This window comes from Candoia aspera, chromosome 1, assembly GCF_035149785.1.
Source record: "Candoia aspera isolate rCanAsp1 chromosome 1, rCanAsp1.hap2, whole genome shotgun sequence".
In the NCBI taxonomy this organism is placed as follows: domain Eukaryota; kingdom Metazoa; phylum Chordata; class Lepidosauria; order Squamata; family Boidae; genus Candoia; species Candoia aspera.
Window position 1 is genome coordinate 106,364,995 of NC_086153.1, and position 27,979 is coordinate 106,392,973.

A 27,979-nucleotide genomic window follows, 5' to 3' on the forward strand; every position below is an offset into this window, starting at 1 on the left:
AACAGATCCACAAATAAATGTATTCCAGGGTATTAACATAATGGTAGAATCCCTATATTTACTTATTTATTTAAAAAAGAATGAATGTATTTTTTGATATATTCTGCAAAAGAAGACTCTCTTACAAGAGAAGTATTCAAATAACTCTTTTCAATATAAATCATATCATCAACATGACGTGATAGTTTCAGATAGTTCAGTCTAAAAAGGAGTTAGACAAATGTGGAGTCCTTTGCAACCCCTCAGTTTTGTACGTACGTAGTCTCTTTGTGTTTGCAAACATGAATATCATATTATCATCACATTAATAAAGACATAATATATCTACAAATGGCACCATCCTATGCATGAAGGGCCTCACTGTGTTCAGTAGGGGTTACTCTTATACAAACTGTACAGATTGCACTCTTATGTAAATATAAATAGATGGTTTATTTTGCATGGATTTAGTGAGAAACTATGGTAATTGTATCATGCTGATCTAAGTATCAATTAAGCATAATACCTATTTGAAAATACCATTTATGCCTATGTATATGTATATGTAGACTGATAACTCATGTTTTTCTTTTGCACTATCAAGATTTCAGGCTGGCCTGTAGAAGTCCGGACGAACTACTAGATACCAACAGAATCTGAATTTCCATATCGCTTTGCTGTCATCTAGTGGTCATCTGGATTTCTGCCACCCACATCCGTTAGCCTAGCCTACAGCATAAGCCGCCCAGAGTCACTTGCTGAGATGGGCGGCTATAAAAATCGAATACATAAATAAATAAAAATAAATAAACAGCAACCTAAACCCCTTCCCCCCTAAGAAATACAGTAAACAGAGTGCCGTAATGCAATACTGAAAGTACTGAATTCTCTGGATTTTTATCCTTTGTACACCAATGATACTTGGAGCATCGTCGAGAAAGAAAGAGCGTCTCCCCCCAACGCAGAAAACGAACCAAGGAGATCTAGAAACAAAAACAACCACGGAACAGCCAAGAAAACGACGCACCTCTCGGAGCGACGCGCGCAGCATTTTCCCCGCCATTCCGGGACCGAAGATTCCAAAGGACCCGCAGAGCTTCCTTGCCGCACGAACTTCTGTTATTGATGCTATAGGAAGGCACTCATGGGTGCATCCATCTTGGTAAGCATTTCTAACATTGAGATCGCTGATTGGTTCAGGGCTTATATCATCAAAGCATGCTGGGTTTTTATTGGTCAAGGCGCCGGAGCCTGTCAATCGGTGTTCGTGTGTGCATGAGCTTTGGGTGACCAGGGGGTATGAAGCGCTGGTCTGCAGGAGACCTGGGACAAGGCGGGTAGATCTTTGCGCGAGTTGAAAGTCATAGGAAGGACATTATGGAGGGGTGGAGAGAAATATTGTAAGGATATTGAGGGTCGTTTTGCTGCTGGTGGAAGACATTGGCTTCTGTGCCTGATGTGGTCTTGAGGACTTGGTGCATGGGTGTTGCATTCTGCAATTGGAAAGAAAAAAGTTTTACTTCCTGTGAACTTTAGCATTCTTTTGTTCACCAACCTAGAGGAGCAATGAAAGCCTAAATGGAAAAAGGCAGTTGTTTCTGTTTTTTCTCCTCCATGTTTTTTCCTGTCTTGTGAGAAAAGGGAAACAATAGGGGTTCATATTTTTAAAAAAATTGAAAAGGAAAAAATTGTGATTTTAAGATAAGGATTAACACATTTCTGATTTATCAGAAGCACTTTTCAAAGCAGAACAAAAGAGGTTTAACATTTCTATTCATCTTTTGCAATAATGTGGCTAAGGGGGCACACACTTAGCAGGAAAGTATGTTCTAAATTGTTGGGCTGCCTTTGCCCAGCTGGAATGAGGAAGAGTTTGAGTCTACAGCTGCCGGGTAGAAAGTTCCACGTTTCCTGTCAAAGATGCTCAACAATGCCATCCTGGGTGATTGACCGCTATGGGAAAAATGATGTACTCCGACTCACAAATAGTATGATATTTCCTGCAATCCGCCTCCCTAATGAAGTTATTATTAAAGTTCATGCTGCAAGTTTAAATCCCATTGATGTTAACATGAGAAGTAAGTAGATGTCATGTATTGCATATCATGTATGTATGTATGTATGTATGTATGTATATATAGTTATGAACGTCAGTAAACTAACTGTAAAAGTGCTTTGAACTCATGAAAATAAACCTTATCCGTGATTTCTGTACTTTTATTTCAGTACAGAATAAAATAATTTATTTTATTATGGAGTGTGATGTTAATTTTTTTTTTTAACGAACTTTGAGGTAGGCATGTGGAACATTGCAGTTGGTGTATAACAGCTCCAATAACCAGTTTCGTGCTGGGTATTTCTACTTTACTGTTCTAATCCTAGTATTGTATGATGCTGTTTTGTAGAAAAAAGTTACAGAAAAGCTGATTAATACAGAATTCTCTATCACTTTAAACTAGGACTACTAGATTGGGATTGTAAAAATCCAAACAAGTTTTAGATGGCAGCAAATCAAGATGTCTCTATTTCTTTGCTGCCATCTAGTGGCTGCTAAATTTTTGCAGCCGAGATAGAATAGTCCTGCTTTAGAGATTTTCATAAATACATTGTGCCTTGAGTTTATTTAGAGTTAAGTCTACTTAAATCTGTTGAAACTAGTATATACTACACTGAATTCAGACAAATCTGATTTTTAATGTTGCTGCTCTGAAGACTGCTCTGAAGACCCTTTGGGACATGGTGGGATTGCAGTTTAAACAAACAAATAAATCAACTTGTCTTGTTTAAAAAACCCAAACTGGATATCAGATTACTGTCTGTTTATACTTTGGCTGAATTGCTAAGCCGATGGCTGCCTCAGTCTCAGTTTTCAGTCTGTAAAATGGGAATCCTCAAGGGAATTGTTGGAATGGAGGGAATATTTTTCAAGCACGTTGTGAGGAAAAGGAATGTATAAATCTAAATGAAATCTCAACAAATTGGTTCCTGTCTTTCTGTTTCTTTATAGATGGCTATGGAGCTTCTGCTCTAAGAGTGAAACGAGATCCACTGCTCATTTCAGAAGGAGGCAAAGAATTTCCTCTAATTCTGGGTCGAGATGTTTCTGGGGTTGTGATGGAATGTGGACCAAGTGTTTCCTATTTCAAACCTGGCGATGAGGTAATGGAAGTTTGAGAACAGAATCATAGAAGTATAGAATGTATGAGTGGAATGAATCCTAATCCTTCCCCCTGTCTCATACAGGAACCCTCTAAACCACCATGGCAGATTATCTAGCCCCCATTTGAAAAGCTCAGTGAGGAGAGTCCACCACTGTTCTGGGTGGGTTGTTCCACTTCTTCAGTCCTCTCACTGTCATGACGTTCCACTTAATACTCAACCTGAATCTCTTTACTTTCAACCCATCGGTCCTTGTCTTGCCTGTGGTTTCAACAGAAAACAGATCTGATCCCAACTGCACGTAACAGCCTTTTAGATAGCCATCGACTGCTATAATATTTTCCATCTGTCTCCTCTTTAGAAAGCGAAGAATGCTAAGCTCTTTTAATTGTTCCTTGTAAGGTTTGGTTCCCAAACCTTTTTCATCCTGGTAACTTTGTTCTGAACTTGCTCTACCTGTTACAAATCCATTTTTAAAGCATGATGCCCAGAATTGGACACAGCTTTCCAAATGTGGTTTAACTTGTGCAGAATACAGTGAAACTATTACTATAACTATTACTGTACAGTAATTTGGTTTCTGTCGTTCCGTTAATGCATCTGAAGGTTGCATTGGCTTTTTTAGCTGCTGCATCATGCTGCTGCTTTAAATTCAGCTGGTGGTCTACTAGCACTTTCAGAATTTTCTTACGCTCATTGTCACCAAGTCAGAGATCCTCTGCCCTGGCTACCAAACAAAAACAAAAAGACTTTGTATTTTGAGTGGATTTATAAATCATTAGGGTAGAAACCAGTGACTTCAATAGAGATGTTTTATTTAAGGTTGCAAGTGGTAGTATTTTTTCTCTTTTATTGTATTTTATGGGAATAAGAAAGCTTGCCTTAAAAGTTTTGCAGAATGGAATGAGTTGGACATCGTGTATATAATACACTGCCATGTAGGAAGATGAATTTTGGGTATCTGCCTGCTTTAGGTACACCATCTTTTGGAGGTCAAGAACTTAGGTTATTTGGTAGAAAGCAAAATCTTTCAGATTCTTTGTTTTTCAGGTATGGGCAGCAGTTCCACCCTGGAAGCAAGGTACTTTGTCAGAGTTTGTTCTAGCAAGTGGAAATGAAGTAAGTCAACAAAAGGTTTTACAGGTAGCCCTCGCTTAACAACCATTCGTTTAGTGATGGTTTGGACTTACAACAGTGCTGGAAAAACCGACCTATGATCAGTCCTCACACTTATATCCGTTGCAGCATCCCCACGGTCACATGATCACAATTTGGGCACTTGGCAACTGGTTCGCATTTATGACCATCACAGCATCCTGTGGTCACATGATTGCCATTTTCAACCTTCCCAGCTGGCTTCTGGCAAGCAGAATCAATGGGGAACTGATTCACTTAATGACCACATGGTTTGCTTAGTGCTTGCAGTGATTCACTTAATGACCACCACAAAGGTCATAAAATTGTGTTGGATTTGCTTAATGACCACTTCACTTAGCAACCAAAATTCCAGTCCCAATTGTGGTTGTTAAATGAGGACTACCTGTACTTCCAAATGAAATAAACATATGCACAAATGCAAAAGACTTTTTAAGTTGTAATTGTGGCAGAGTAGATTAGGGAAAAGGTCCATCACTTACTGCCAAGTTTTACTTGCCATAGGTGACCTACTATCTAAAGATTGGTTATCCATTTTGTAAAATTAATTATCCTTATGTGTCTTTCCATATACAACATTTTCCTTGCATATATGCACATCTGTAGGAGAAAGTAGATAGGACAATGTGACTTAAATTGTCAGGTAGCCTCAGCATGGATGCTTCCAACTGTGTACATAAGAGATACAAGTATGGTTTTGACAAGTGTATATACATTTGCTTTCTTGTGCATTTAAGGAAGATGATGTGATCGAGTGAGCCCTAGATAATGTCTCCATGCACTGGAAATTGTACTGAAGTTTGAGGTCATCAAATTTCAGCTGCTAAGCATGGGGTACTTTGCAAGTTTCTGCCTGCTCTCTTACTCCTATGCAGATATCAAGGAAACCAAGGCGTCTCACTCACACTGAAGCTGCCTCTTTGCCTTACGTTGGTTTAACAGCATGGTCTGCAGTGTCACATGCTGGGGGGCTGCATCCAGATAATTGTCCCAACAAAAGGTAAACAGCCAGATGATCTATAAGAAGTTGGCCATGGGCTTTCTTGCCCAAAGTGAGTCCTTAACTTTCTTCTGAATGTCTGTGAGTATGAGTATTTCCTTCCTGGTTCAGTTTTAGCATGTCTTGAAGGGTAATAGATTTCATGCATTTTAGCTTTTGTAAAATAATACTTTTATTGAATGCAACTAATATAAATATTAATAGATTTTTATCCTTTATGCCACCATTAACCAAGTGTAACCAATTTATGTATTTTATTCTCATAACGTTTCTACTATATCGATGCTTTACTGCATTACACAATAGCGTTTAAATATTACTATCTTGTGCCTTAAACTTACAATACTTTAAATTTAAGGCTACCTAAAACTTAAGTTCATCTTAATTTATAGTTTCTTAATTTTGTGTTGCATAAATTGAATTACTTAAATACAATTGCACAATAGGCATTTTATCAGTTTAATCCTTTTGATCACTAGATATAAAACTACACAAAAGTTAATCTTTTCATTATCTGTAATTGTTTTTATGTCATAGAATATTGATCATAGGTGCATCAGGTGGAGTGGGTACCTTTGCTATACAGGTAAATATGTTAATTCTGATTGGCTGAACTTTTCCTTGTTTCTTGAAAGAATCCTAGAATACAGTCTTCTGCAATGTCTCACTTATATTTCATAAATATAATCCATTATTTTATTTTCATATTTATAATATTGGCTATAATATATAATATTATTCACTTACAGCATTTGAGCTCTGTAATCAAATAAATATTAGCTATTGCATTATAACCTATAGAGATTCATAGAAAGCCTTTGACAATGTATTATGTGAACTCTGAACATGAGTTAATTCAGGTTAAGTGTGTTCCCTGAACCCTCACTTTTGAATCATTCCATCATGGGAAATTGCTGTAGAACGAGACAATTATTAGTGTAAAATGAAACATAATTTAAAGCGATGCAGAATAACACTCTCTTTAGGAGTTAAGGTTTTTTAAGATCATTTAAAGCACATAGGTATAAAACATGAATAGCTGCCAGTTACAGTTTTGGAAGGCAGTCAAAAACTTCTATTGGAGCAGGAGAAAAAGAGAGTCCAAGACACAGCAGTGCATTTGTAAGGCTCTTCTATTTGGGCCACTCCATTTCAAAATTGAGATTTCAAGCTGGAAGAGATCCAGAAAGGACAACTAACAAGTTAGCCTTCCCTACTCTGGTGTTCTGATGTGTGGTGAGTGAGATGTTAAGGATGGAGGACTGTGGAAAATGTGAGGCTGCCAAATAGTGCCATAGTGTTTCCAAGACAGAACGCCCATTGATGCAAACTTGAGCTAGGATCAGGGAAGTTGTGTGGCATTCATAGCAAGGGAGTCTGAGTGGTTACTCTGTATATGTGATTGTTGATTTCTTTTCTTTTCCTTTTTTTTTTTTTGTCTTCTCTTTTAGTTAATAAAAGCTTGGAGTGGTCACATCACTGCAGTTTGTTCTCAGGATGCCAGCGAATTGGTAAAACGTCTTGGAGCAGATGATATAATTGATTATAAATCTGAAAGTATGGAAGAGCAGTTCAAAAAATTACCTCCGTATGTACTATTGTTAAATTATTGGTGTGTTTGGCAAAAAGTTTTCAAATGGCGAGGTTGGCCATTTACTTTCTGGGTAGCTTGCAAATCAATATGGCTATTTTCCACAAGCTAGAAATTTATTTTCAGATGGCCCTCTCTCCAAGACAACCTCCTGACCTCTTCTGAGTATTTTATTTGTTTGTTTATTATTTAAATTTATATCACCGCACATCTCCCCCAACGGGGAGATAGGCAGTGATATAAGTATAATTTATAGAAATTATATTTGCTTCTAGCATTGTCTGTGCTACTGTTTCCTACCGGGTGAAACTGAAAGCCATGTTTAGTTACTTGCTTTTTGAAAATTAATTGGTGCTTGCATTTTTCTTTCTAGGTTTGATTTTATCCTAGATAATGTTGGTGGATCTACTGAAAAATGGGCTCCTGATCTTCTCAAAAAGTGGTCAGGGGCCAGATACGTCTCTTTGGTGACACCTTTTTTAGTGAACATGGACAGACTTGGAGTAGCTGATGGCATGCTACGGACAGGCATCACTATTGGTGCAAAAGTTTTGAAGGTCAGTTAAGAAAATGAAGTATTTTTTTGCTTTTTCCATTTGCATAAGTAGGTCACAGCTCATTAAAATGTTTGTGGAAGGCTATGTAGTTTTACTTACTTTTCAATTTCCTTCCTTCCTTCCTTCCCTTTCTTCACAGCATCTTTATAATGGGATCCATTACCGATGGTCATTTTTTGCATCAAGCGGTCCTTACCTGGATGAGATTGCAACTCTTGTTAATGCAGGAAAGGTATGGCTAAACTTTCTGCTATTTGTTGAACCCAGGACATTTTGGTGCAAGCCTTTCTGCTAAGTTAAGCCAGCAGGTGCAAGGTGTGCTGAATTTTCCTAGTGGTGGGAGGGTTGTTTTATTTTTCATGTTGTACTACATCAGCTTACCACAAAGGATGTATCTGGCAGGGTGTGGTCTTCTAGCTTTTTGGTACCCTTGGGGTTGACACCTTTTTTCACCCTCATCCTGATGTCAGGGAGAGTTCAAGGGCCTTATTGTGTGCAAAGTGGATGAAGTAAAATACATGGGGCAAAGTCAGGCCTGCATTTATGTAGGCTTTGGTTTTTAATGTTATCCCAGGTTAGGGGTTTTTTTTGGTGGGCGGGGAGGATTGTAGTTTATCTTTTCCCCTTAAACTATTCTTCTCTTTTCCTTTATTACTGAATATGTTAGGAAAACAATGGGTAAAGCATGTCCAAAGGGAATTGTTGAATTAAATGAAACTAATGAATGTCATGGGAAAGGCTACCCTGTTTATGTGGTGTGGTGTTAGTACTTTAAAAAGTTTGTTGCTGTGCCTGTGAATTACTTGGTTGCAAGCTGTAATGATTGCCTATTCTAAACACCATCAGACTCATAAGCAGGATCAAAAAGATATCTGATTCGGATCGGGGTGCTGTAAAATAGGCTCAGCAGTGAAGAGGGTTTTTAACTTCTCGAATGCTGCCTGGCATTCAGGTGTCCAATTCAGCACTGCCCCAGGGTTTTTCACTTTGCGTGTCTCTCCCAAACCCTTGGTATGTAGCAAGTCAGTAAGGGGCAAAGCAATCTCAGCAAATCCCTGGATAAACTGCTGATAATAATTACTGAATCCTAGGAAACTTTGTAATTGCCTCCGGGTGCGGGGACATTCCCAACTTAAAATTGCCTGAATTTTTTCAGGGTCCATCTCAATGCCTTTGTCAGATACCCTATAGCCTAGATAGTCAAGTTGGGTTTTGTGAAATTCACATTTGGAAAGCTTGGCATAAAGCTTGGCATCTCTAAGCTTACTTAACACCTGTTTGAGAAGGCGTTCGTGTTCCTCCTCGGATTCAGTGTAAATGAGCACATCGTCCAAATAAACCAGGACCCCTTTAAACAAATTATCATGTAATACTTCATTAATCAATTGCATGAAGACTCCGGGCGCCCCTGCCAACCCAAAAGGGAGGACTTTGTACTGAAATGAACCCAATGGGCAATTAAAAGCAGTTTTCCGCTTGTCTCCAGCTCATATGCGGATGTGAAAATAGGCTTCACGAAGGTCGAGCTTGGAGAAAATCTTGCCCTTTGACAAATGGGCTAACATGTCTTTCATTAGTGGTAGAGGATATTTGTTGCAGATCGAGATGGAATTTAACCCCCGATAGTCCGTACAGAGTCTAAGCGTGCCATCTTTCTTTTCCCGGAATAGCACAGGGGCCCCAACTGGGGAATTTGCAGGTTCAATAAACCCCCTTGACAGATTTTTGTTGATAAAGTCCCGTAATGCCCCAAGCTCCTTCTGAGTCATTGGATAAATTTTTGGCTTGGGCAATTGAGCGTTAGGAACCAACTCTATGGCACAATCAGTTTTCCGATGAGGGGGTAGCTGAACTTCCATTTCTCCAAAAACGTCTGCAAAATCTTGGTATTGATCGGGCAAGCCCTCTAAACGTGCCAAACTAAGGCGCGGTGTGGCAATTGCAGCCCTTCCAACCCCCGCGCTTGAAGTCCTCTCCGCGGTAGGGGCTTGGTAAAACCCATCCTTAAAAGTCAGAGTTCTGTGTTCCCAATTTATATGGGGGCTTCGATAAGTGGACCAGGGAATTCCCAGAATTACTAAGGGGTTGCCAACGGGTGCTACTATAAATTTTAAAGTCTCACGGTGGCTGCCCATTTGCATTGTGACAGTTCCGGTGAAATGGGTTGCCGGGCCCCCCCTGCCATTGAACCATCCAACTGTGTGAAGATCAAAGGCTGCTGGAAGGGAAAGCTAGGCAGGTCCAAAGCAGCAACCAGATCAGGGTGAATCAGACACCTGGAACACCCAGAGTCAACTAAAGCCCAGACCTCTGTAGTCTTTGTGCGGGAGCCCAATTTCACTTTCACTGCTAGAGTGGGACAGTCAGCACTCACCATAGCATCTTCGCGCCCATCTTCCTCCACCTGCCCACAGGCGCTTTTCATGGCAGGTGGCTGGCATTTCCCGCTGGCTCCTTAGAGATGTCTTAGCCTCTCCTGAGAAGTAGGGTACTTCTTCAGCGTCAGCCGCCCCCTTGGCTGCCGTCATCCGCCACGATGAGGGTGGCGATTTGGCCGGCAGTTTGCCCGCTCGGTCTCCAGCCTTGGCTTTTGGGCAATCAGCTGCTCGGTGCCCTTCCTTTCCGCATCGGAGACACTGACCCTTTGCATAGCGCCGATCTCTCTCCTCTTCCCAGACTCTGTAGCCTGGCCGGGCAGCAGTTGCGGCACTTCGAGGTCCCTTCATGGTGGCTGGTTGCTTTTCAGGTCGTTTGGTTTGCATGTAGGTATGCTGGGCATGCTCAGCCTTACCGTCCAGACAGATCCATTTGTACAATGTCTCTGGGTTGTCTCTACACAACGCCCACCGCAGGATGTCCCTGTTGAGTCCCTCTTTAAATTGTTCTATTAAGGTTGACTGAGACCAGTCGGGGATTTTCCCAGCTAAAGCCTTAAACTCCAGGGCATAATCAGCTACAGACACTTGGCCCCGGGTAAGATCCTTCAGTGCCTTTTTAGGCCTTGCCTTGGCTAGAGGATCCTCAAAATGCAGCTTTAACGCCCACATGAATTCCTCGAAATCCTCAAGCTCAGGGGAGCTAGCCTCACTTAACTGAACATACCAGTCAGCCGCTCATCTCTTCAGCTTGGTGGCAATGGCAGTTATTTTAGCCTCTTCGGAAGGGAAGCAGGGTCCAAACTGCTTCATATAACTTTTAGCATTAGTGAGAAAGAAAGACAACTTAGTTGGATCCCCGTCAAACTTGACAGAAAAGTCTTTCACCCCCACTCCTGTTGGAGCTGAATTAGCGGCTGCTTGAGTGGTTGGGCCCCAGGTTACAGTAGTTCTCCTGTCTTGGGGTGGGGACACTGATGGACGGGCTCTGCGGGGTGGAGATTCATCCCAGCGCCGTCTCCAGCCCTGCTCCGCTGGTGGTTTGGGTGAGGGAATGGAGGATGATTGCGTGGAGCTGGAATCTCCTTCGCGACTCGGCTGCCCCCCCCATGACAGAGACAGGGCTTTTAGCATGTACTCCATCGATTCTTATTTGGCCTCTACCACTCTTAGCCTTTCAGGGGTTTGAGATTCCTCCCTCCCTCGCGCGTTAGGCTGTCTCCCTTCGGATACCGTGACATTTGGGGTCAGCGGGACCCGATACTTCCAGGACGCCCGGGACATCCCTGGCTGGGGTTCTCCCATTTCATCCCAGGTGATCAACTCTGTGGGCGATTAGCTGGGTGCCGGTTGCTCTGGTGCTCTCCCATCTTCGGATTCCTCTCCCTCAGGGCTGGAACTCGAATCCTGCTGTGAACCTGAAGGTTCTGGGGTGAGGCTGAGTTCTCCGATCCTGACCGTCGACTTGGGCATCAAGCCAGTCGGCTCGAGTCTCCCGGTCGTGGGTTTGGATTTGGCCATCGTTTACTGTTTTCCCTCACAAGAAACTAATCTTGGTAGGAGCTAACGGTACAACTTTGGTGATTCTCAGCTTTATGTAATGATTGCCTATTCTAAACACCATCGGGCTCATAAGCAGGATCACAAAGATATCTGATTTATTAAAGAAACATGCAAATGTGAGTAGATTAATTGGTACCGCTTCGGCGGGAAGGTAACGGCGTTCCGTGAGTCATGCTGGCCACATGACCCGGAAGTGTCCCTAGGGACAACGCCGGCTCTAAGGCTTAGAAACGGAGATGAGCACCGCCCCCTAGAGTCGGACACGACTGGACTTTACGTCAAGGGAAACCTTTACCTTTACCTATACAAGTTCACAAAGAAAGCTGAGAATGGAAAAAGCGCGCCAAATACAAACTAAAAAACCCTCGGTACAAACGAGATCCCTCCCCCTGTAGAATCTTCCCAGGCTCACAATCCCAGGTGCTCCTAACGGCTTCTGCTGGTCTGCGGGAAAAGTCCTTGAACAAAGCACATAAACCAAACACATTCCATTGAAATGAACACAGATACAGAGCTTGGCACAAGGTTTCACAGCAGCTCCCTCCCAACAGAAACACGCGTCAGCGCCACGGCATGTGAAACGTTACGATGTACAGTGCACATTGAAACAGTGAACATGACACAAGCTCTCTTTCTCACCCAGTTTTGAAGCCTTTCTGCTAACTTGGGTGCCAGTCTGAAAAACAGGGGAGGTCCTGCGCTCTGCCAAAGTGTGTGTTCCTTGAGTATCTTGCTTTCTAACACACGGTGGTCACTGGGTCCACAGCTCAGCATATGAGGGCGGCTGAGAAAAAGAGATGCTTAGTCCTGGTGTACAGATGGGAAAGTTCATATGGAGTCCAGTCAAAACATTCAGCAGGGAAAGAGGTTAGCAAACACAAAGTCATAAAGTTTTTATATATATATATATTTACATAGACTTTACTGCCTGTTTCTCAACCTTGCAGAGTCAGCCAGCAGAATCCAAACCTACTTCCAACTCACCCATGCAGGGTTTTTTCTAGACCTGGATCCATTCTTCACCCACCCTGGGCTCACCCTTGTAGAGCCCCTCACAGTGCTTTCCACCAGAATCTGCGCCTTGCAGAGTTCTCCCCAGAGACATTCCTGAACTTGCCTGTTCAGCATCCCAGTGGCCTGCACCTAAGAGGGCCACTTTAAGCAGCTTACATGTCGGGGGGAGGGCATCATAGGGTTGGTAGTAAAAGCAGCTTGTTGTGGGGGTACCTTTTACACCACTATGTTAACTTTATTTTAAGATTGATACTGCAGGTTTTGTTTATCTCAGAGTGACAAGAAGCCATGCCATCATGTAAACATGTTTGGTGGAAAGAATTGCAGCATGGCCCATTGGAAGTTGCATCGGCCCCTATCAACCCAACAAGGTAGAGCAGCTTAAGAAACCAGTGCCATAAAGGTCAGGTCGATTTTTATTGTAACAGCTCTAGGAACAGAATCTTGCCAGTCTGAATGTGCTTCCCTCTCTCTCCCTTAATCTTAATGAGAACTAGGGAAGGGCTTGTCTGAGACATGTTCTCAAGTTATTTTCTTGGCCTGGGCTCAAGCCCCACATATCTGACTGTTGCCTTGGTAGTGGTTCTTCCTCTTGTAGTGGTATAAAGTACCCCCCTGACACACACAAGCTGCATTCACTGCCAGCTCTATAAGATACCCCCCCACCACCATACATGTGAACTGCTTAAAGTGCCCTTGTAAGAAAATGTTCACAGAAAGCTGAACTGACCCTGAGTGGTAACAGGGGGAGGAACCAGACTGGAACCAGTACCAGTGACCCAATAAACCTGTATCTTAAAGATAGTACAATTAGCATGCTGACCTAGTGGGAATTGGTAAATAATGGGAAGGTCACCCAGATGGGTTTATCCAAGACATTCCAACATCATACTGTAATTTCCACTGTGTCTGCCTTTTCCTTTTTCTTGTTTCTGAAGTGTAGTGGACTGAAGGTATATAAGCTGTGGTTCTGCTTTTGCTCAGGGCTGCTCAGCAAGCTGCCAGTGCTTTGCAGGGAGCTCAGTGTACACTGTTGTTGTTTGCATGCTTAATAAATGTATGTTGTATCTTCAAAGTGATTTGGTTGCTTTAGGTGTGCCAGGTTTTGGCCACAACACTCTTGTCCTTGAAGGCCATTCCCTATGCCCTTTATATCCCCCTGCTAATGATATCTTTAATTTTGATAACTCCTGTTATTCAGCCTGTGTGATAAGAATATTAATAATTATAGTATAATCAAACATTCATGGTACTTTGCATATATTACTTAGCTGTACTCCTTAGAATGACCTTCTAAGGTTAGTGGGTATTCTTATATCTCAAATGCAAATGAGGCTGAATGTTTAATAAAGACATCATAGTGAGATCATAATACAGGTAAATTCTTGATAAGCAGCTCACTTGCTCTTGCCGTGCACATAATGTATCTTCAAGGTTGTTTCCTGCCATGTATGAAGTTGCAAATCTAACCTTGTTGTTGTAATAAATTTTTGAAAACTGGATTCTTGTTTTTTATAGAATGACATATTTCACTGGATTTAACTAGCTCCTTTCAAGCAAAACCAGCAAACTCTCCATGGGTGGGAGTGAACCAGGAAATATTACAGATAGCCATTTGGCCAAGTGGGCAAGTCTCATTTGTTTTGTCCCTGGGAAGATCTTGAGATTGCCTCTGTGTATGAAAGAGAGAAAAGGCGTGGCTTTAAGTCATCCATTTGCCCAAGACCAGAACAGATGGAAGCTGTTACCATTGAAAATGTGCTTGGTGTGTTTGTGGATGGCTAGTTTTCTTTTGTCATAAGATTAACGAAGAGTAAAAATGTTTGCTTATACTTCTGTTGGCTTTCTTCACAGAGGGCAGCTTTTAATGTCATACATTTATAAGCTTCCTTATTTGCAGAATGATCTTACTATAAAATGATGGGCAGTTCTTTTTTATTTACATATACAGTATGTATACATATTTCTCTTTTTTGGGTATGTTGATGAAGTTGAACTTGAGGAACTGCAAATTAAACAGAGCAGCCTGAGAATCTTCCTTCAGATTGCAGCATACAAGCATACTGACTGTCCTTGGGAACTGTTTGGAGGAAACATGGAGCAAGTCCTTTTTGTGGCAGCACCCTGATTACAGAATTTTCCCACCAATGTGGTGAGATGAGTCCTAACCCTGAATGTTTAGAAGGCAGCAAAAGTTAAGTTTATGCTAGTTAGGGCTGAAAAGAAGCATACATGTCAGAGTAAATACAGTATGTGACATGATGTTATTTTGCAGGGCAAATCAAAGATACCAGTGTGAGACAAAATGAGGTGGCTTTTGAAGTCCTCATGAAGCAGTGCTCTCTTTTCCTCTATAATTTGAGCTACATTGCTATCATAAGTCAGCATCATTAAAATGCTTCTGCACATATCTTATGGTCTGCTGTCTTTCCCATCCAAATGCACAGAGCATTTTTGATTGGTTATGTGCCATCAAGGCCACATAAATAGATTTTCTCTATAACAGTCTGTTCCTATCCTGGTCTTTCAAGTCTTCCAATGGTATATCCATTGTCTGTCATGAGTAAGGATGGCGAGCAGGGGGCTCCCATCCAGACTCATGACATTGTCACTGTAACTGAGTCCATCCATCTTGCTGCTGATAGTCCTTCCACCTTTCCCAGCATTAGAGCCTTTTCCAGGGAGCTAGGTCTTCAAATAATGTGTCCAAAATAGGATAATTTGAGCCTGGTCATTTGTGCCTCAAATGAGAATGAGAATTCTGGATTGATCTGTTCTATGATACATTTGTTTGTTTTCTTGGCTGTCCATGGTGTTCTCAGAAGTCTTCTCCAACACCAGAGTTCAAAAATGTCAATACTCTTCCTATTCTACTTCTACTTCTTCAAGGTCCATTTCAGTTCCATAGAGTGTCACAGGGAATGCCATTGCTTGCACATTCTGATCTTTGTAGGTATAGACGTATCATGGCATCTGAATATCTTTTCCAAGGCCTTCATGGCTCTCTACCAAGTGCGTACCAAGGGACGCGGTGGCGCTGCGGGTTAAACCGCTGAGCTGTCGATCGGAAGGTCGGCGGTTCGAAACCGCGCGGCGGGGTGAGCTCCCGTTGCTCGTCCCAGCTCCTGCTCACCTAGCAGTTCGAAAACATGCAAATGTGAGTAGATCAATAGGTACCGCTTCGGCGGGAAGGTAACGGCGTTCCGTGTCGTCATGCTGGCCACATGACCCGGAAGTGTCTATGACAACGCCGGCTCCAAGGCTTAGAAACGGAGATGAGCACCGCCCCCTAGAGTCGGACTCGACTGGACTTTACGTCAAGGGAAACCTTTACCTTTACCTACCAAGTGCTAGTCTGCAGTGTATTCTTTGTTCCTTTTCTGTTGATGGTTGAGCCTAAAAGGCAGAAGCTATCTACCATTTCAATAACTTCACTGTCAGTTCTAAGTCAGGTTGGTGTACCTGTTGCCATTAGTTTGGTCTTCTTTAATTTTAATTTTAGTCCCATTTTTTCACTGTGCTGCATGACTTTTATTACTAGAGCTTGCAGATCCTTTGCATTTTCAGCCATCAGAGTAGTGTCATTAGCATAGTGTAGGTTATTGATGTTTCTTTCTCAAATTTTAAAACCACATACATCTTCTTCCAATCCAATTTCCCTTCATATATATTCAGCATGTAAGTTGAATTTACAGTTTTTCAGTTGTTGTTGTAATACTGCTTCTTGTCTCTTCTAATAGTAATAAATTTTATTAAATTTCAAGAAAAGAATAAAAACTACAAAGAAAAAAAACTACAAAAGTGCAGAAATACAAGAAGAATTTCTTTTTTTTTTAATTTAGAGAAAGGTGTGGCCTCTGACTTTTAACAGCAAGGATATACAAAAATTCCATAATCAATCTCTTACTTTATACGAAACCAAAACACCACATTATTTCTATAGGTCATTCCACTTTAACACACAATAAAAATCACTAAGTACAGTTACTCCTCCCTAAATTCATATAAACCTCTTGAACATCTTTCTCCCCTCCAAAAGATAAAACATATTTAATTATTGCCTTCCTACCACTATTCTACACACTTCTGTCTACTATAATAAGAATCAGATTAAAAAGCACATAAATTGTCTGCTATTATACTTAATAATACAACAATTATAATAATTGCTGCCCAGAGTCCCTCTTCTGGTGGAGATGGGCAGTAACAGAATTTGAATAATAAATTAAATAAATAAATAAATCCCAATATTCAAAACAGGGAATCCAAATCTTTAAAGGCAAATAGCATCAGTCAAATCCTTAAAGCAAACCAAATGAACATTCCTCAACCCTTATCCCACTTCACAATAAACCACAGCAGTTACATATCCCCACGATGTACACAGTTTTCCTCTTAAAAATTTCTATCACTCTTAAATTCCTCAATTTCATCCTCCACATCCTCCACCTGATAGCACATTTTAGATCTCATATTTTCCACAATGTCCTGAATGTCTTGCATAAATTTTGATAGAAGTTGGAAGAAATATGTTTAAGATCCTGGTGAAGGTCAGAAAGTATCTGTTTGAATTCTTCCATGTCTCACGCAGTAGACTATGGCGCCCCCTAGGAGCTTGATCAGCGAAAGTCGAAGATATTCAAAAGTTGTTTACTAAAAGTGAGAGTGAATAGCAGACTGTTCTCAAGGGAAAGTGAACAGAAAGCTGAAGGTTCAAATCAGCCAATTCAATGTGTAGGAAAATGCTAATATCTTCAAATTTAACACAGAAATAATAACAGGAAGACAATTGTTTATTCTCAGTCTTTAGAATTTCCTTTGGAAGGAAAATGAAAATCCAAAACTTAAAAGAATTTTAATCCCAAAAATAACATTAAGTACCAAGAGAGCCAGCTTCTCCTCACTGTAGAAAGCCTCTCTTAGGGTACACATACTTTAAAAAAATGCAAATTGGTGATTTAGAAATGGGGTGGCCAGTCTTAGTGTCCCTTTAAGGCTACAGCATGGTTTGGAAATGGTGACATCCTCGCCTCCCGATTAAAAGCAAAACGCGATCTTCTGGCTGCAAGCTGCCATTTCGAAGGACAAATGGGAATTCCAGGTATTCTCCTTAATCTGGAGAATGTTTTTGGGCTTCAGGAAAGCCTGCCTGAGCCCGAAAAAAGCCACTTCATTGTCCGCTCCACCTGCCAATCCAGTGGGCACAGCCGTTCAGTCCGCCCTTCCCACTGGAAGCCTCTTCTAATAGCTTTCTGAAACTCTTCATTAAGTTCCTTTCTGAGATTTTTATCTTTCTCGGTTTGGCTTCTCTTCTGTTCTTGACAATTTCCACAGTTTGTTCTGACATCCAGTTTGATTTCTGTTTCTCCATCTTTGGTATTCTGTTTTCACATTCATTCTTAATGACTTCTTTAAGTTTAATCCACAGTTCCTCTGATTCTCTATCAATGAGATCCAGGACTTCAAAGTGATTCTTGATGTTCTCCTTGAAAATGGTGGATAATGCTCAAAGTCATATTGAGGAAACTAGTTGGCTTTCTTCTTCTTTAGCTTAACTTGGAACTTTCATATTAGCCGTTTGTGATCTGTTCCACCATCAGCACCTCACTATGTCTTTGATGCTATAATTGAGCTCCTCCATGTCCTTTTAGCAACAATATGGTCAATTTGATCTTTATGCATTCCATCTGGAGATGTCCATGTATACGGGCATTTCTGGTTGTTTGAAGGCTGTTAGCTATGAAGAAATCATTGGTTTTAGCATTGCCATAAAACCTCATTTCTTTCATTTGTCAGTGTTCTCTCCAACACCGGAAACAAGAGTCAGCAGATATCCCACACCATCCTCAGTCTTCAGTTCACCATGTTGGGTTTTTTATGGCAAGGAAAGAAAAAAAAACCAAGATGGCCACTGCCCAAGGATTGGCAAAGACAATCCTCCATTAATTGGGAAAGATGGGAAGAAACCAAGGTGCCATAGTGCCTTGAGGGAAGGGGAGGGGAATCCTAGAGTCTGGAGCAGAACAGTGCTGGAGCTCATTGGAAGATGTTGTGCTGTAAATCTCCAAAGGAAGTACTACAAAATTCTTTTAACAGCATTTTCTTTGATAGAAATCCTACTAACCTCCTGCTTTCCTTGAGTTCTTGAAGCCCCAAGCATCATGGGAAAATGCAGTATCTTGACTGTGGAAGGACCCTAGGTTTTCCTTTAGTTTATCAATATGTGTCAGTAGAACCAGAGTATTTAAGTACAGGCATACCCTGCCACAAATGTATTACAGGATACATTATTCCTTTCAGTAGTCCAACCAGATAAGGTTTCTGTTTCAGTAGTCCATTTTGATTGCCCCCCTGTTCTTTTTAAATCTTGATTCAAGACATTTTCTCCATTTTTGTGGGTGGATATTTGAACAAAGCTAAGGATTTTCTTGGTGACTGCTGATATTTCCTTATTACATAAGGACAGAGCCATTTTGCCTATAGCAGGATCCCCACAAGAATTAAGTTTGCTATTAACATATAGAATGATGACAGTAATGAGTGATGAACCAATAATGGATAATTGTGTAGTCAGAATCCAGTAATAGTTTAGTGTTGATGTATACAATCATTTTCCTCCCTAGCCTTCAGCACATTAATCTCTCTTTCCTGGAGGAAGAGGGGACTGTTCTATAGTTGGGGGCCGATTGGTAGTTGTAAACAGATAGTGTTTTCATTGTCTTGCTAATCTCCTTTTACTGTCACATCACCACCTGCTGACTTGCATGTTTGTGTGTACCGAAAGAAATATTTGTCTTAGTCAGGCTGTTTGCAGTAAACAGTGAATGACATATTATATTAGGTTACATGATCAGCCCTTTTCAGGTTTATTGAAACAATGAGTCTGGATCAACCAGCCAGATAAAGGACTTAATGTACCGAAATGCTGTGCTCATCAGTCCCAGTTGTCATGACACTTCCTGTCAATGTTGAGGGCAGGCAACTCAATTAGATAGTGGTCTGCAATAATGTAGCACATGGGAGTACTTTGCTACAGCCTTGAACAAAAATCTGTTTGAGCTCAAAGCAACTTGCTTCTTTGAAAAAATGGTGCTGTAGGCATCATTGAATAGTAAAATTGTGCCCTCTAGAGAATGATCCCCAAAATTACATCCTTTAAATAAATCTTTTATAATAATTCTTTTATATGTAACATCGCACATAGTGGTATGACAGTGTGGCTTCCAAAAGAAAAAAGATGCTATGTAAAATCCTGAGTTCTTTTATAGAACTCACAAGCTTGAACATTTAAGAATTTCAGAAGTGCTTTTTATTTGTAAAAATAAGGTAGATTAGAAATTAGAAACCAGTGTTTCGTGGCTTCTTCTTTAACCATTCTTTAACTTCTTTAATCTTTCTTGTGTATTAATCTTGAATATTTTAATGTCTTACTCTATTGTAAACAAGGGATGAAAAAGTATTTCATTGTTATTCTGAATGATAAAATCACTGTTGTAGTAGCTCCCCCAGTAAGTAGGCACTGAGCTATGAGGTGATTTTTATGAAGAAACCTTTGTCCTGGCAAGAGATGGCATCCAGTTGTCTCCTATTTGCTTTCCCTGTCATCAGTTTTTATTATTTGCTTTATCTAGATCAAAAATCATACCTGCAAAAATATGACAAGAACCAATTCTAAGGTTTGGGGGGCTGAACAGTTGCTCAGTATTAATTCCAAAAAAATGTGGTTGTTTGGAGATCATACGTATTCCTGATGGCCTTTTTAAAAAATGGGGGGGGGGGAGTATTGAAAGCATATTTAGTCTTTATTGCTTATTCTTATTCACTACCTCTACAGTATTGCTTTCATAATTAGTTTCATGTGGAACAACAGACAGGTGCTCTGAGAATTTGTTTCATGCTAGAATTCTGTTGAAAGGCTCTTGAAAGCTTCAGTGACACCTCTGTGAGACAGGCAGGCGTTACAAATCAATTACAAACATACTGAAATTGGTAGCAGTTTTAAATAACAGTATTTTTCTCCCTTATAGATACATCCAGTTATTGACCAAGTCTTTGAATTTTCTGATGTTCCCATGGCCTTTCAGAAGATGGAAAGAGGGCATGCACGTGGCAAAACCGTGATCAGTGTGATTAATAAAAAGTACTGAAATCCTGGTTTATGTGAAATTTCTTTATAGAAATTACTAGTTTCCTTAGAAATTCCTGTGCTAGAGGTATTCTGTTACCCAGCTGTAGGAATTCCTGTTTCTAAACAGGAAATTAATCTTTGGAAGTATACCACTTTGCATCTACTCTTTTAACATTTCCCAACTGAAACTCTAGAATGACTTTGCAGAGTTCCTTATTGCTATTTAATAATGGCGGGGGGGGGGGTTTGCCGGAACTATAAATAGGTGGTTCTTTACCATGCATTAGTATGAAGTTGTAGGGGAACTTTAGAAGTTACTTAGTATTTGCAGAATGGCTGCACTGGACAGCAATTATATGTGGTTGAAAATGTTGGCAGCTTTACAAATTTTTAGGTATATTAGTCTCCTGGTTCTATGAATATTAGTGACACGGTGGGAATTGTGGGAAATACGTACGTGAACACATGCAAATATATGAGAAGTTTGGTTGGTCCATCCTGCTGAACTAATCATTGGTAGGAATTCTATTCAGACAGTTTATGTGGTTGTGTGTAAATGCAGTGATGGTTCTCCATGGTAATTGAAATGTGCTTATTTGTTCATCTGCACCATGGGTTCTCTATTTGTAATCAATTTTGTGATTGCTGCATGTATTACCTTTAGAGTGATGGCTGGAATTCTGCATAGCAGCATTTGCTACATTGATGCTTCCTGACCATTTTGTCAGAATTCTTAGTATGTTTGTAAAACAAAACGGATTTCATCTGAATAATATTTATTTGTAAAATACATGTTTATACAAGGGTTTGGATACAAAGACATTTTCTGCAAATACTACAGCCTAAAATATTTTCTGTATCTAGGATATAAGCAGCAGTTTTAAAATATCACCAGAAAAATATAGCAGCTACACGGCTAACTGTTGCAACCAGTTATTCAGCAGATTGGGGTCAAAATAAGCATAACATTTGGACTGAGTATTATAACTTCCTAATAAATGGCAAATTAACACAATACTGGTTTCCAAACCAATCAGTGCAGCACTGTTGAATTCTTATGGATTTTCATGACATCTGACTGAGCAGCCAAAGGGCCCTGCTAGATACGGCTTCAGATCTGTGTGGGAAGCTAATTGAGCCCCTACAGATTTGTCAGTGTGGCATAGCCAGGCACTTTCCAATGCACCAGGCTTGGCTACCTCCTGCTGCCGTGGCAGGTTTTTGCATGATGCTGTCAATTGATTATGGGGTGGGGAGGGGGAGGACTCAATTAGCTTCCTGTATGGCCTTCAAGCAACATCTGGTAATGCCCCAAGATAATTGCTGGCAATAAGCAATTTACAAGTGGTTTGTGAACATGGGTAGTAGAAAGAGCAGAAATAAGAGAGTGACAGAACTGGGGAGAACAGTGAGTGTTATTGACGCAGGGATTATTTTGATTTCTAATTTCTCTTGGAAAATGCAGTAGCTGCATTAGACATTCTGAAGAAATGGGGATTTATTAATAATGTTCTATTCAGTGGTAGTGTATGATAGCTTTTCCATTAGTGATGAATATTACAAATGTTTTTGGTGGCATGTTCATCTGCCAGGTTAATATTTTGAAATTCAACTGCTACATAGACACTGAATTATCATAAAAGTAGGGTTTGCTATACTGTAGAAATGATTGTGGGCAAGTAGAGCTAGGTTTAACGTTAAAATAAATGATCTTCAAGAAACTACCTGAATTACTCTGGTATTCAGAGTAGATTTTTCTGAGTTCAAGCCTTGAGACCACAATCTTTCATGTTAATGGTCAGCACAGCACTAGAGGAATGTGAATGCAAATACGGGGTATAAAGCAAGGGAAAATTGTAATCTTAATGGACAGTGAAGTTACCTCAGTACAGAATCAGACATAGAAAACTTATGTGCAAATGCACTTAGTGAGTTTCACCAGAGAAAGTTTAAAGCAAAGACATGGGGAAACATTTCTCAATGCAGCTGGTTAAAAAGCAAGAATTGTTTTCCTACCCAAGTCACAAATAATTTGTTACACATTTTAAAATACATCATTTTAGAATACAGAATGGCATATACCTGCCATGTAGAAAGACAATACTTGTAAATTGTAAAATATGGCAGCCATGCAAATAGTCGGCAATTTTAACAGCTGAAAAGCTCAGCAGCAAATGTTTGTTAGGCATTAAAGCATTCAATTACCACAATTTCATTTATTTTAAAATAATCTGAAAACAATTTAATTTTACATAAATAGCTAATTTACTTTTTGGTTAATGTTGAATAGTTATCAATGAGTTTTCACTACAAAATATTCCAGTGCAATAGTAAATTCTGCTCCAGCACTAAACCTGGAGCACCACAACATTAAAAAAGTTTTATTTGTACATTTTGAATTGCACATTAAAATGTTAGTAGCCTTGGTGATATAAAATAGCTGCTTGTGATGCATCTTAATGTTTGTAATAAGAAAAGGACAGAAAAGTGTAAGACACTTTGCTTTTAACCCTGAATATCTACACCACAAACTCTTAGACAATTTCATTCATGTGAGAAAGGAGGGCTGAGCATGCCAGCCCTGTCATCTTTCTTGTGTCCCACCCAAAGAGTTGGAAGAGAGAATCTGAAACAGGGAGCCCATTCTAGGCATGTAAGCTCCATATTTATCAGCTTCCTCAGTTCTGGTTTGGCCTGCAGAGCATGAAGGGCAGTGGGCTTAAGCAAAAGAACGAAACAGAGGGGGCAGAGTTAACAAACAAATAGAAATTAGGTGACATGACATCCATACACGGCTGCTCTTGGACGCAGTGATGGAGATAGTATATTACATTTTTATTTCTTCAAATGATCAAGCCGGTTGGAGAACCATTGTTCGCCTATATCACTTTTCAAGTATTGGGTTACATCTCAATCTGTGCCTTTTAAATAATCAGTGGTTCCCAGCATTGTGTTGGTTTGTCTTCACTGACTGTACTGAGAATTAGATGGTTTTCATCATAGTGTTTTCCCCCTAAAGTGAAAAAAAAAAAAAGAGTTTCAGTTTAGTCAGATTATTGCAATTTATCTTTGTATTGTACATTTCAGATGTCCTAAAACTTCCACTCCTATTTCCACTTACTGATTAGTTTCCTGAAATACTTGTTATACGTGGCTAGTGATATATTACTAGTATATGAAAGCTGATTGTTATGCAGATCAGTTCTATGAAACATAACTAGTTCCAGCAATCCTACATGTCATGACCTGGGCCTAAAATCCATGAAACTGTTGGGTCAAACTTCTGAGTCGATATACCTAGGATCATGCTGTTATTGTTAGTTTATTTATTTATTTATTAAATTTCTCTGCCACCCATCTTGTTATACAACAACTCTCTTTGTTACCACTTGTGTCCTCCAGAGGGCACATTTATCCACATTATGAGCTGGAAACTTTTATGTTAGGATAGGGATTTATATCCCAATTAACACTTGTCCTTTAAACTTTAAGGAGTCACTACATACCATGTTTTTTAGATTAATAATGGAAACTAATGCAAATAGGGCTTTGATACAAATAATGAAACATTAGATTTAGGGCTAACAGTCCTGAAAAACTTGCTAGAATGATTTTGTCCTATCACATCTTCAGAGTTGAATCTGACTTGCTATAAGGTAAACTTGTTCTCCTACAGGGATAGGTACTGTTTCTCAACAGTCTTTTTCTGAGAGATGTTCATGTAAATTATGTTTACATGATTATCACATGGTCCCTTACATTCACTTACTTGAACACATACTCTACAAAATGATCCCTTCATCAGTTTGCATTAGGTATAAGGATTCAAAAGCTGCCTCTTTTCAACTGCCTCTTCATTTTAGAAAGTGCAATTTTAAAAGAGAAAGCCTTGTTGTGTACAATCAAACCAGAATGTCAGTGAAAAGCAACAGTCCCCCTCTTGGATTTGGGAAACACTAATTAAACACTTCCCAATGGTTAAGTACTGAGCATGTTTTTCCTTTGGGACCATTATGGTTTCTTTTAGTTTGCCCACCTTGTAATTGCTGATTTTAAAATATTACTATATTCTGCAGTTTAATTTAATTTTCATTTATTTTAATCCATAAAACAAATATTCATAATATTCATATTCATAAATCATTCAAGGTGACTGAATTATTCTAACTACTCTGCTATATATAAATTATTTGAACAGTGGGTTATAAATGGAGTTTTAGCCTAGTTCTTACATCATCTAAAGTGAGGAACTTATTTTTGGGATTTGCTATATGAAAATTCCTTTTCATTAATCAAATGAAGTTCATAACTTAGCACCAAAAAGTTCTTACCTTTAACATCTAGGACTAAATGTGGTTTCATTTTGCTGTAAATCTTGCCATCTGGATTAATTCTCCAGTTTTGCTTTTCCTCATTTTGCTGAAGGGCCAGACCCAGCTTTGTACCAGGGGTGATCAAAGTTCCTACAATAGTTAAGCAGAAATCTTCTGCCAGCTGTGCAAGAAAACAGAAAGAATTAGCTAGAGCCTGGTTCACACTATCACTTAAATAATTGGTCATATGTTTTGATATGAAGTAGACATTTCTGTTCATCACTTAGAAATTTATTCATGCCAAAATGATTTCCAGTACTGTAATTAAAGATTTCAGCTTCATTATTTAAATAATTAATATGTTACACAGGAAATATTTCTAGATTGCTGCAAACATTTGCAATTTTAAAAAATAAAATTATCTGCTTACTTGACATTCAGGATAAGGTATATTATATTTATAATTCAGTTAATATAAATTATCTTCTCAGCAATACAAGTTGCTAAGCATAGTTAAATTGCAAGTAAGCAATAAGCCTTACCTTCTGTTTAAACATACACAACTTTTGGAGATACTATGAGACCTATTCTATCTCCAAAAACCTTTGCTTTTTTCTCAGTCTAGTTGCTTCCTCTCCTTTTAATAGGAGATTCCATGAGGCTTTGTTTGACACTAAGGAATGGCCTCTTTCCAATTCTGCTAAGGACTAGTTGCAAGAATTCCAGCAAGAAAATGCTCAAATGTACAGAAATCAAAGCCATGCAACAAACGTTACCAAATATCAGAAAGGAAAATACTGAAAACCCTTTTATGTTGTTTTAGGTGGGGCATTAAAATCAACACCTTCACTTTTTCAGTCTGTTGTAAGCCACAGCTCCTGATCTGTCCATGTTCAAACATGCTCTTGAAAAGGAGGAACCCATCCTGCTCTGAGACAGGTTCATAGGCGATAACCAATATAGCTGAGAAATCTCTCCCTTTGGAAGAATGCTTTGGGAGATGTTACACAACTATAAACAAGATATCAGTATGTAGTTTGTCACTTGGCTGTCTTCACTGCATTTGATATCAAAGAGTCTGTACACCATTAAATATGAAGACTGAAGAAGGCTGTAACTCAACTTCTAAATCAATTGCTCAGATTTAACTGACAGGCAATTAAATAGAAAGCTTCAATGTGTGATGGAAGTTTGTAATTTGATTCAAGAATTGTAAACTGTTCTGAAGAACTGGGAATCAAGTGGTGCAACTGGTCTTGACCTCCAGCCATAAATAACGATATAAATAAATTAGTAACTGCACAATTATTTATAGTCTCAAAAGCTCTTTTTACAATTTAACAATTCTGTGTTTCCCTGTTAACAGCTACGGATCAGCAATAGCAGACATACTGAATTCGCCTTTCTGAAAGGCTCAGAATCCTAATAAAGTTAGCCAAAGACAAGACAAAATAAATAAGAATTAAACAGTATCCTCTTCCTCATTCCTACCCAACTCCTGAAAATACATGCAGTGTTGTGAAGTAGACCTTAACTCATATTTTTCAATCAACTTGCTAGTACTTGAAGGTAGATGCTCAAGAAATACAGCTGTGAGTCTAAGGTTCAACTGCTAACTAATGCAAACAAACACATTAATGAAGGGGAAAACATGCAGTCCATTTTTTTTTGTTTTTAATTTCAAGAATTGTTATAGAATAATAACGTTCTATTTTACAAAAAACAACAGACTAATAGATTGGGCATCAGCATCCAAGCATATTGAGACAGCCACCAAGGCCCTTGGGTCATGACTGAGTCTCTGGGATAATTACTTTGCTATTGCTGAGCCCCACAGGGCATTGCCTCCAAATCTGCTGCCACTTTTCATCTCCTTCCTTATTTGCTTACCCAGCAGATAACACTTTTAGAAGGGAACCAACCGAGCAGCTGGCAACTTAGCCTCTCCAAATGCAATACAGCTGGATAAGCATACCTAGAAGGAAGGGCGATTGGCAGTAATGTCACGCAGTGCAAAGTTGTGTTTTCAGCTCGGTAAAAGAGGCATCTGCTGGAGGCACTGTGAGAATGGCCTAGTTAATCATGGTGCTAGCCATAATTAATAGGCAGAAGAAACTTAACTGTTAAATAGCTGAAGAATAACAAAAAGAGACTTATTGGTCATAGACTGTATTTACTACTAAATAAACAAACAAAAAGAGAAACGGTGGACTCCTTTCCATTACTTTTTCTTTTCCTGTGGGAAGCAATACCTGTTTTCTGTTTATCTTATGGAAAGTATATCAAATGTGCTTTTATCAAATCGCGATAAATGTTTCATAGAGAACCTTACCCTACACTTGATGAATCCATCTTGATAAACCCAGATTTGCTCTTCAGATTTATTGTCTTCCATAACTTGTATCCTCAGAAGATTCAAGTCATTAATATTTCCATCAGCTGACATGAACTTTCCTGTCTCTTTGTTTCGGAGTCTGAAGTACACTTGTTTCTGTAATATAACTAGTGATCTTTAACCATAATAAAAATACCTTCAAGATTTAGCATTCTTAAACCAATGATAGTATTACTGAAGGAAATGTAACCAAAATATATGTACACATTTGTACCTACTTTATAAATACTTTACTATATATTTTTGTTTTTTTTCATATTAGAAATAACATGCAGATTAACAGTACATATTCCTTATACGTGACTGATAATATACACATGGAAAACATGATTTTTTCCTACATGGAATTTATACCTAAGTAACTTTTATGAAGCAGATTTTCATGTTAAGTATTTAGGTGTTCCATAAGGAAGTAAATGAAACCTATTAAATAGCTGAGACAGTTTAAGTAAATAATCTCACTTCTTACATTGTTTGGAGCACGAAAGTATGAATTTTGTAAAACAGAAGAAACGTGGCATGATGTCTCAAAAGTACTACCCAAAATTGGAGAAATGAATAAAACCTCAAAATAAGAAGTGGAATAATATTTATGACCATGAAATACTGAATAGACTCACCAGTCATTTTATACAATGTTTACATATAAAAGACACCTATAATATGCTTACTTTTTGACTCAGAGATGTAATTATGAACCAGACTGGATGGTAGAATGAAAACCACCATTTTAAAGTTCCACATACCATA

At 39.3% G+C, this 27,979-nt stretch overlaps 3 protein-coding genes across 4 annotated transcripts in view; 1 reads left to right on the top strand and 2 right to left on the bottom strand.

Moving 5' to 3' along the window:
• QRSL1 (glutaminyl-tRNA amidotransferase subunit QRSL1) overlaps positions 1-1,142 on the bottom strand; it is a 28,146-nt gene extending 27,004 nt beyond the window's left edge. Inside the window, exon 1 of the mRNA XM_063311558.1 lies at positions 1,007-1,142. Coding sequence (XP_063167628.1) covers positions 1,007-1,042 — 36 coding nt within the window. The 5' untranslated portion in view covers positions 1,043-1,142. The remainder of the gene's footprint in view (positions 1-1,006) is intronic.
• An 89-nt stretch (positions 1,143-1,231) lies between these two features.
• On the top strand, positions 1,232-20,547 carry RTN4IP1 (reticulon 4 interacting protein 1). Of its 2 annotated transcripts, XM_063311571.1 has the most exons (9): positions 1,232-2,057; positions 2,987-3,138; positions 4,189-4,257; positions 5,169-5,293; positions 5,831-5,879; positions 6,745-6,881; positions 7,258-7,441; positions 7,581-7,673; positions 20,421-20,547. In XM_063311571.1, exons 1-9 carry the CDS (start codon positions 1,769-1,771, stop codon positions 20,538-20,540), a joined length of 1,218 nt encoding a protein of 405 aa, XP_063167641.1. In that variant the 5' UTR covers positions 1,232-1,768; the 3' UTR covers positions 20,541-20,547. The 2 variants fall into 2 exon arrangements, with proteins under 2 accessions (XP_063167641.1, XP_063167649.1); XM_063311579.1 differs by lacking the exon at positions 7,581-7,673.
• A 733-nt stretch (positions 20,548-21,280) lies between these two features.
• Positions 21,281-27,979, bottom strand: part of CRYBG1 (crystallin beta-gamma domain containing 1) — a 40,278-nt gene continuing 33,579 nt past the window's right edge. The window contains exons 19-21 of the mRNA XM_063296824.1: positions 27,167-27,325; positions 24,853-25,015; positions 21,281-23,534 (exon numbers count right to left, since the gene is read on the bottom strand). Coding sequence (XP_063152894.1) covers positions 23,446-23,534; positions 24,853-25,015; positions 27,167-27,325 — 411 coding nt within the window. The 3' untranslated portion in view covers positions 21,281-23,445. The remainder of the gene's footprint in view (positions 23,535-24,852; positions 25,016-27,166; positions 27,326-27,979) is intronic.

What these genes read in the sequence shown, in the direction of transcription:
- RTN4IP1 (XM_063311571.1), top strand. Translation starts at nt 1,769, where the DNA reads ATGTGGCTAAGGGGGCACACACTTAGCAGGAAAGTATGTTCTAAATTG. An exon ending in CATTGATGTTAACATGAGAA is followed by an intron (nt 2,058 to 2,986) that starts GTAAGTAGATGT and finishes GTTTCTTTATAG; the next exon opens with ATGGCTATGGAGCTTCTGCT. An exon ending in TGGGTACCTTTGCTATACAG is followed by an intron (nt 5,880 to 6,744) that starts GTAAATATGTTA and finishes CTTCTCTTTTAG; the next exon opens with TTAATAAAAGCTTGGAGTGG.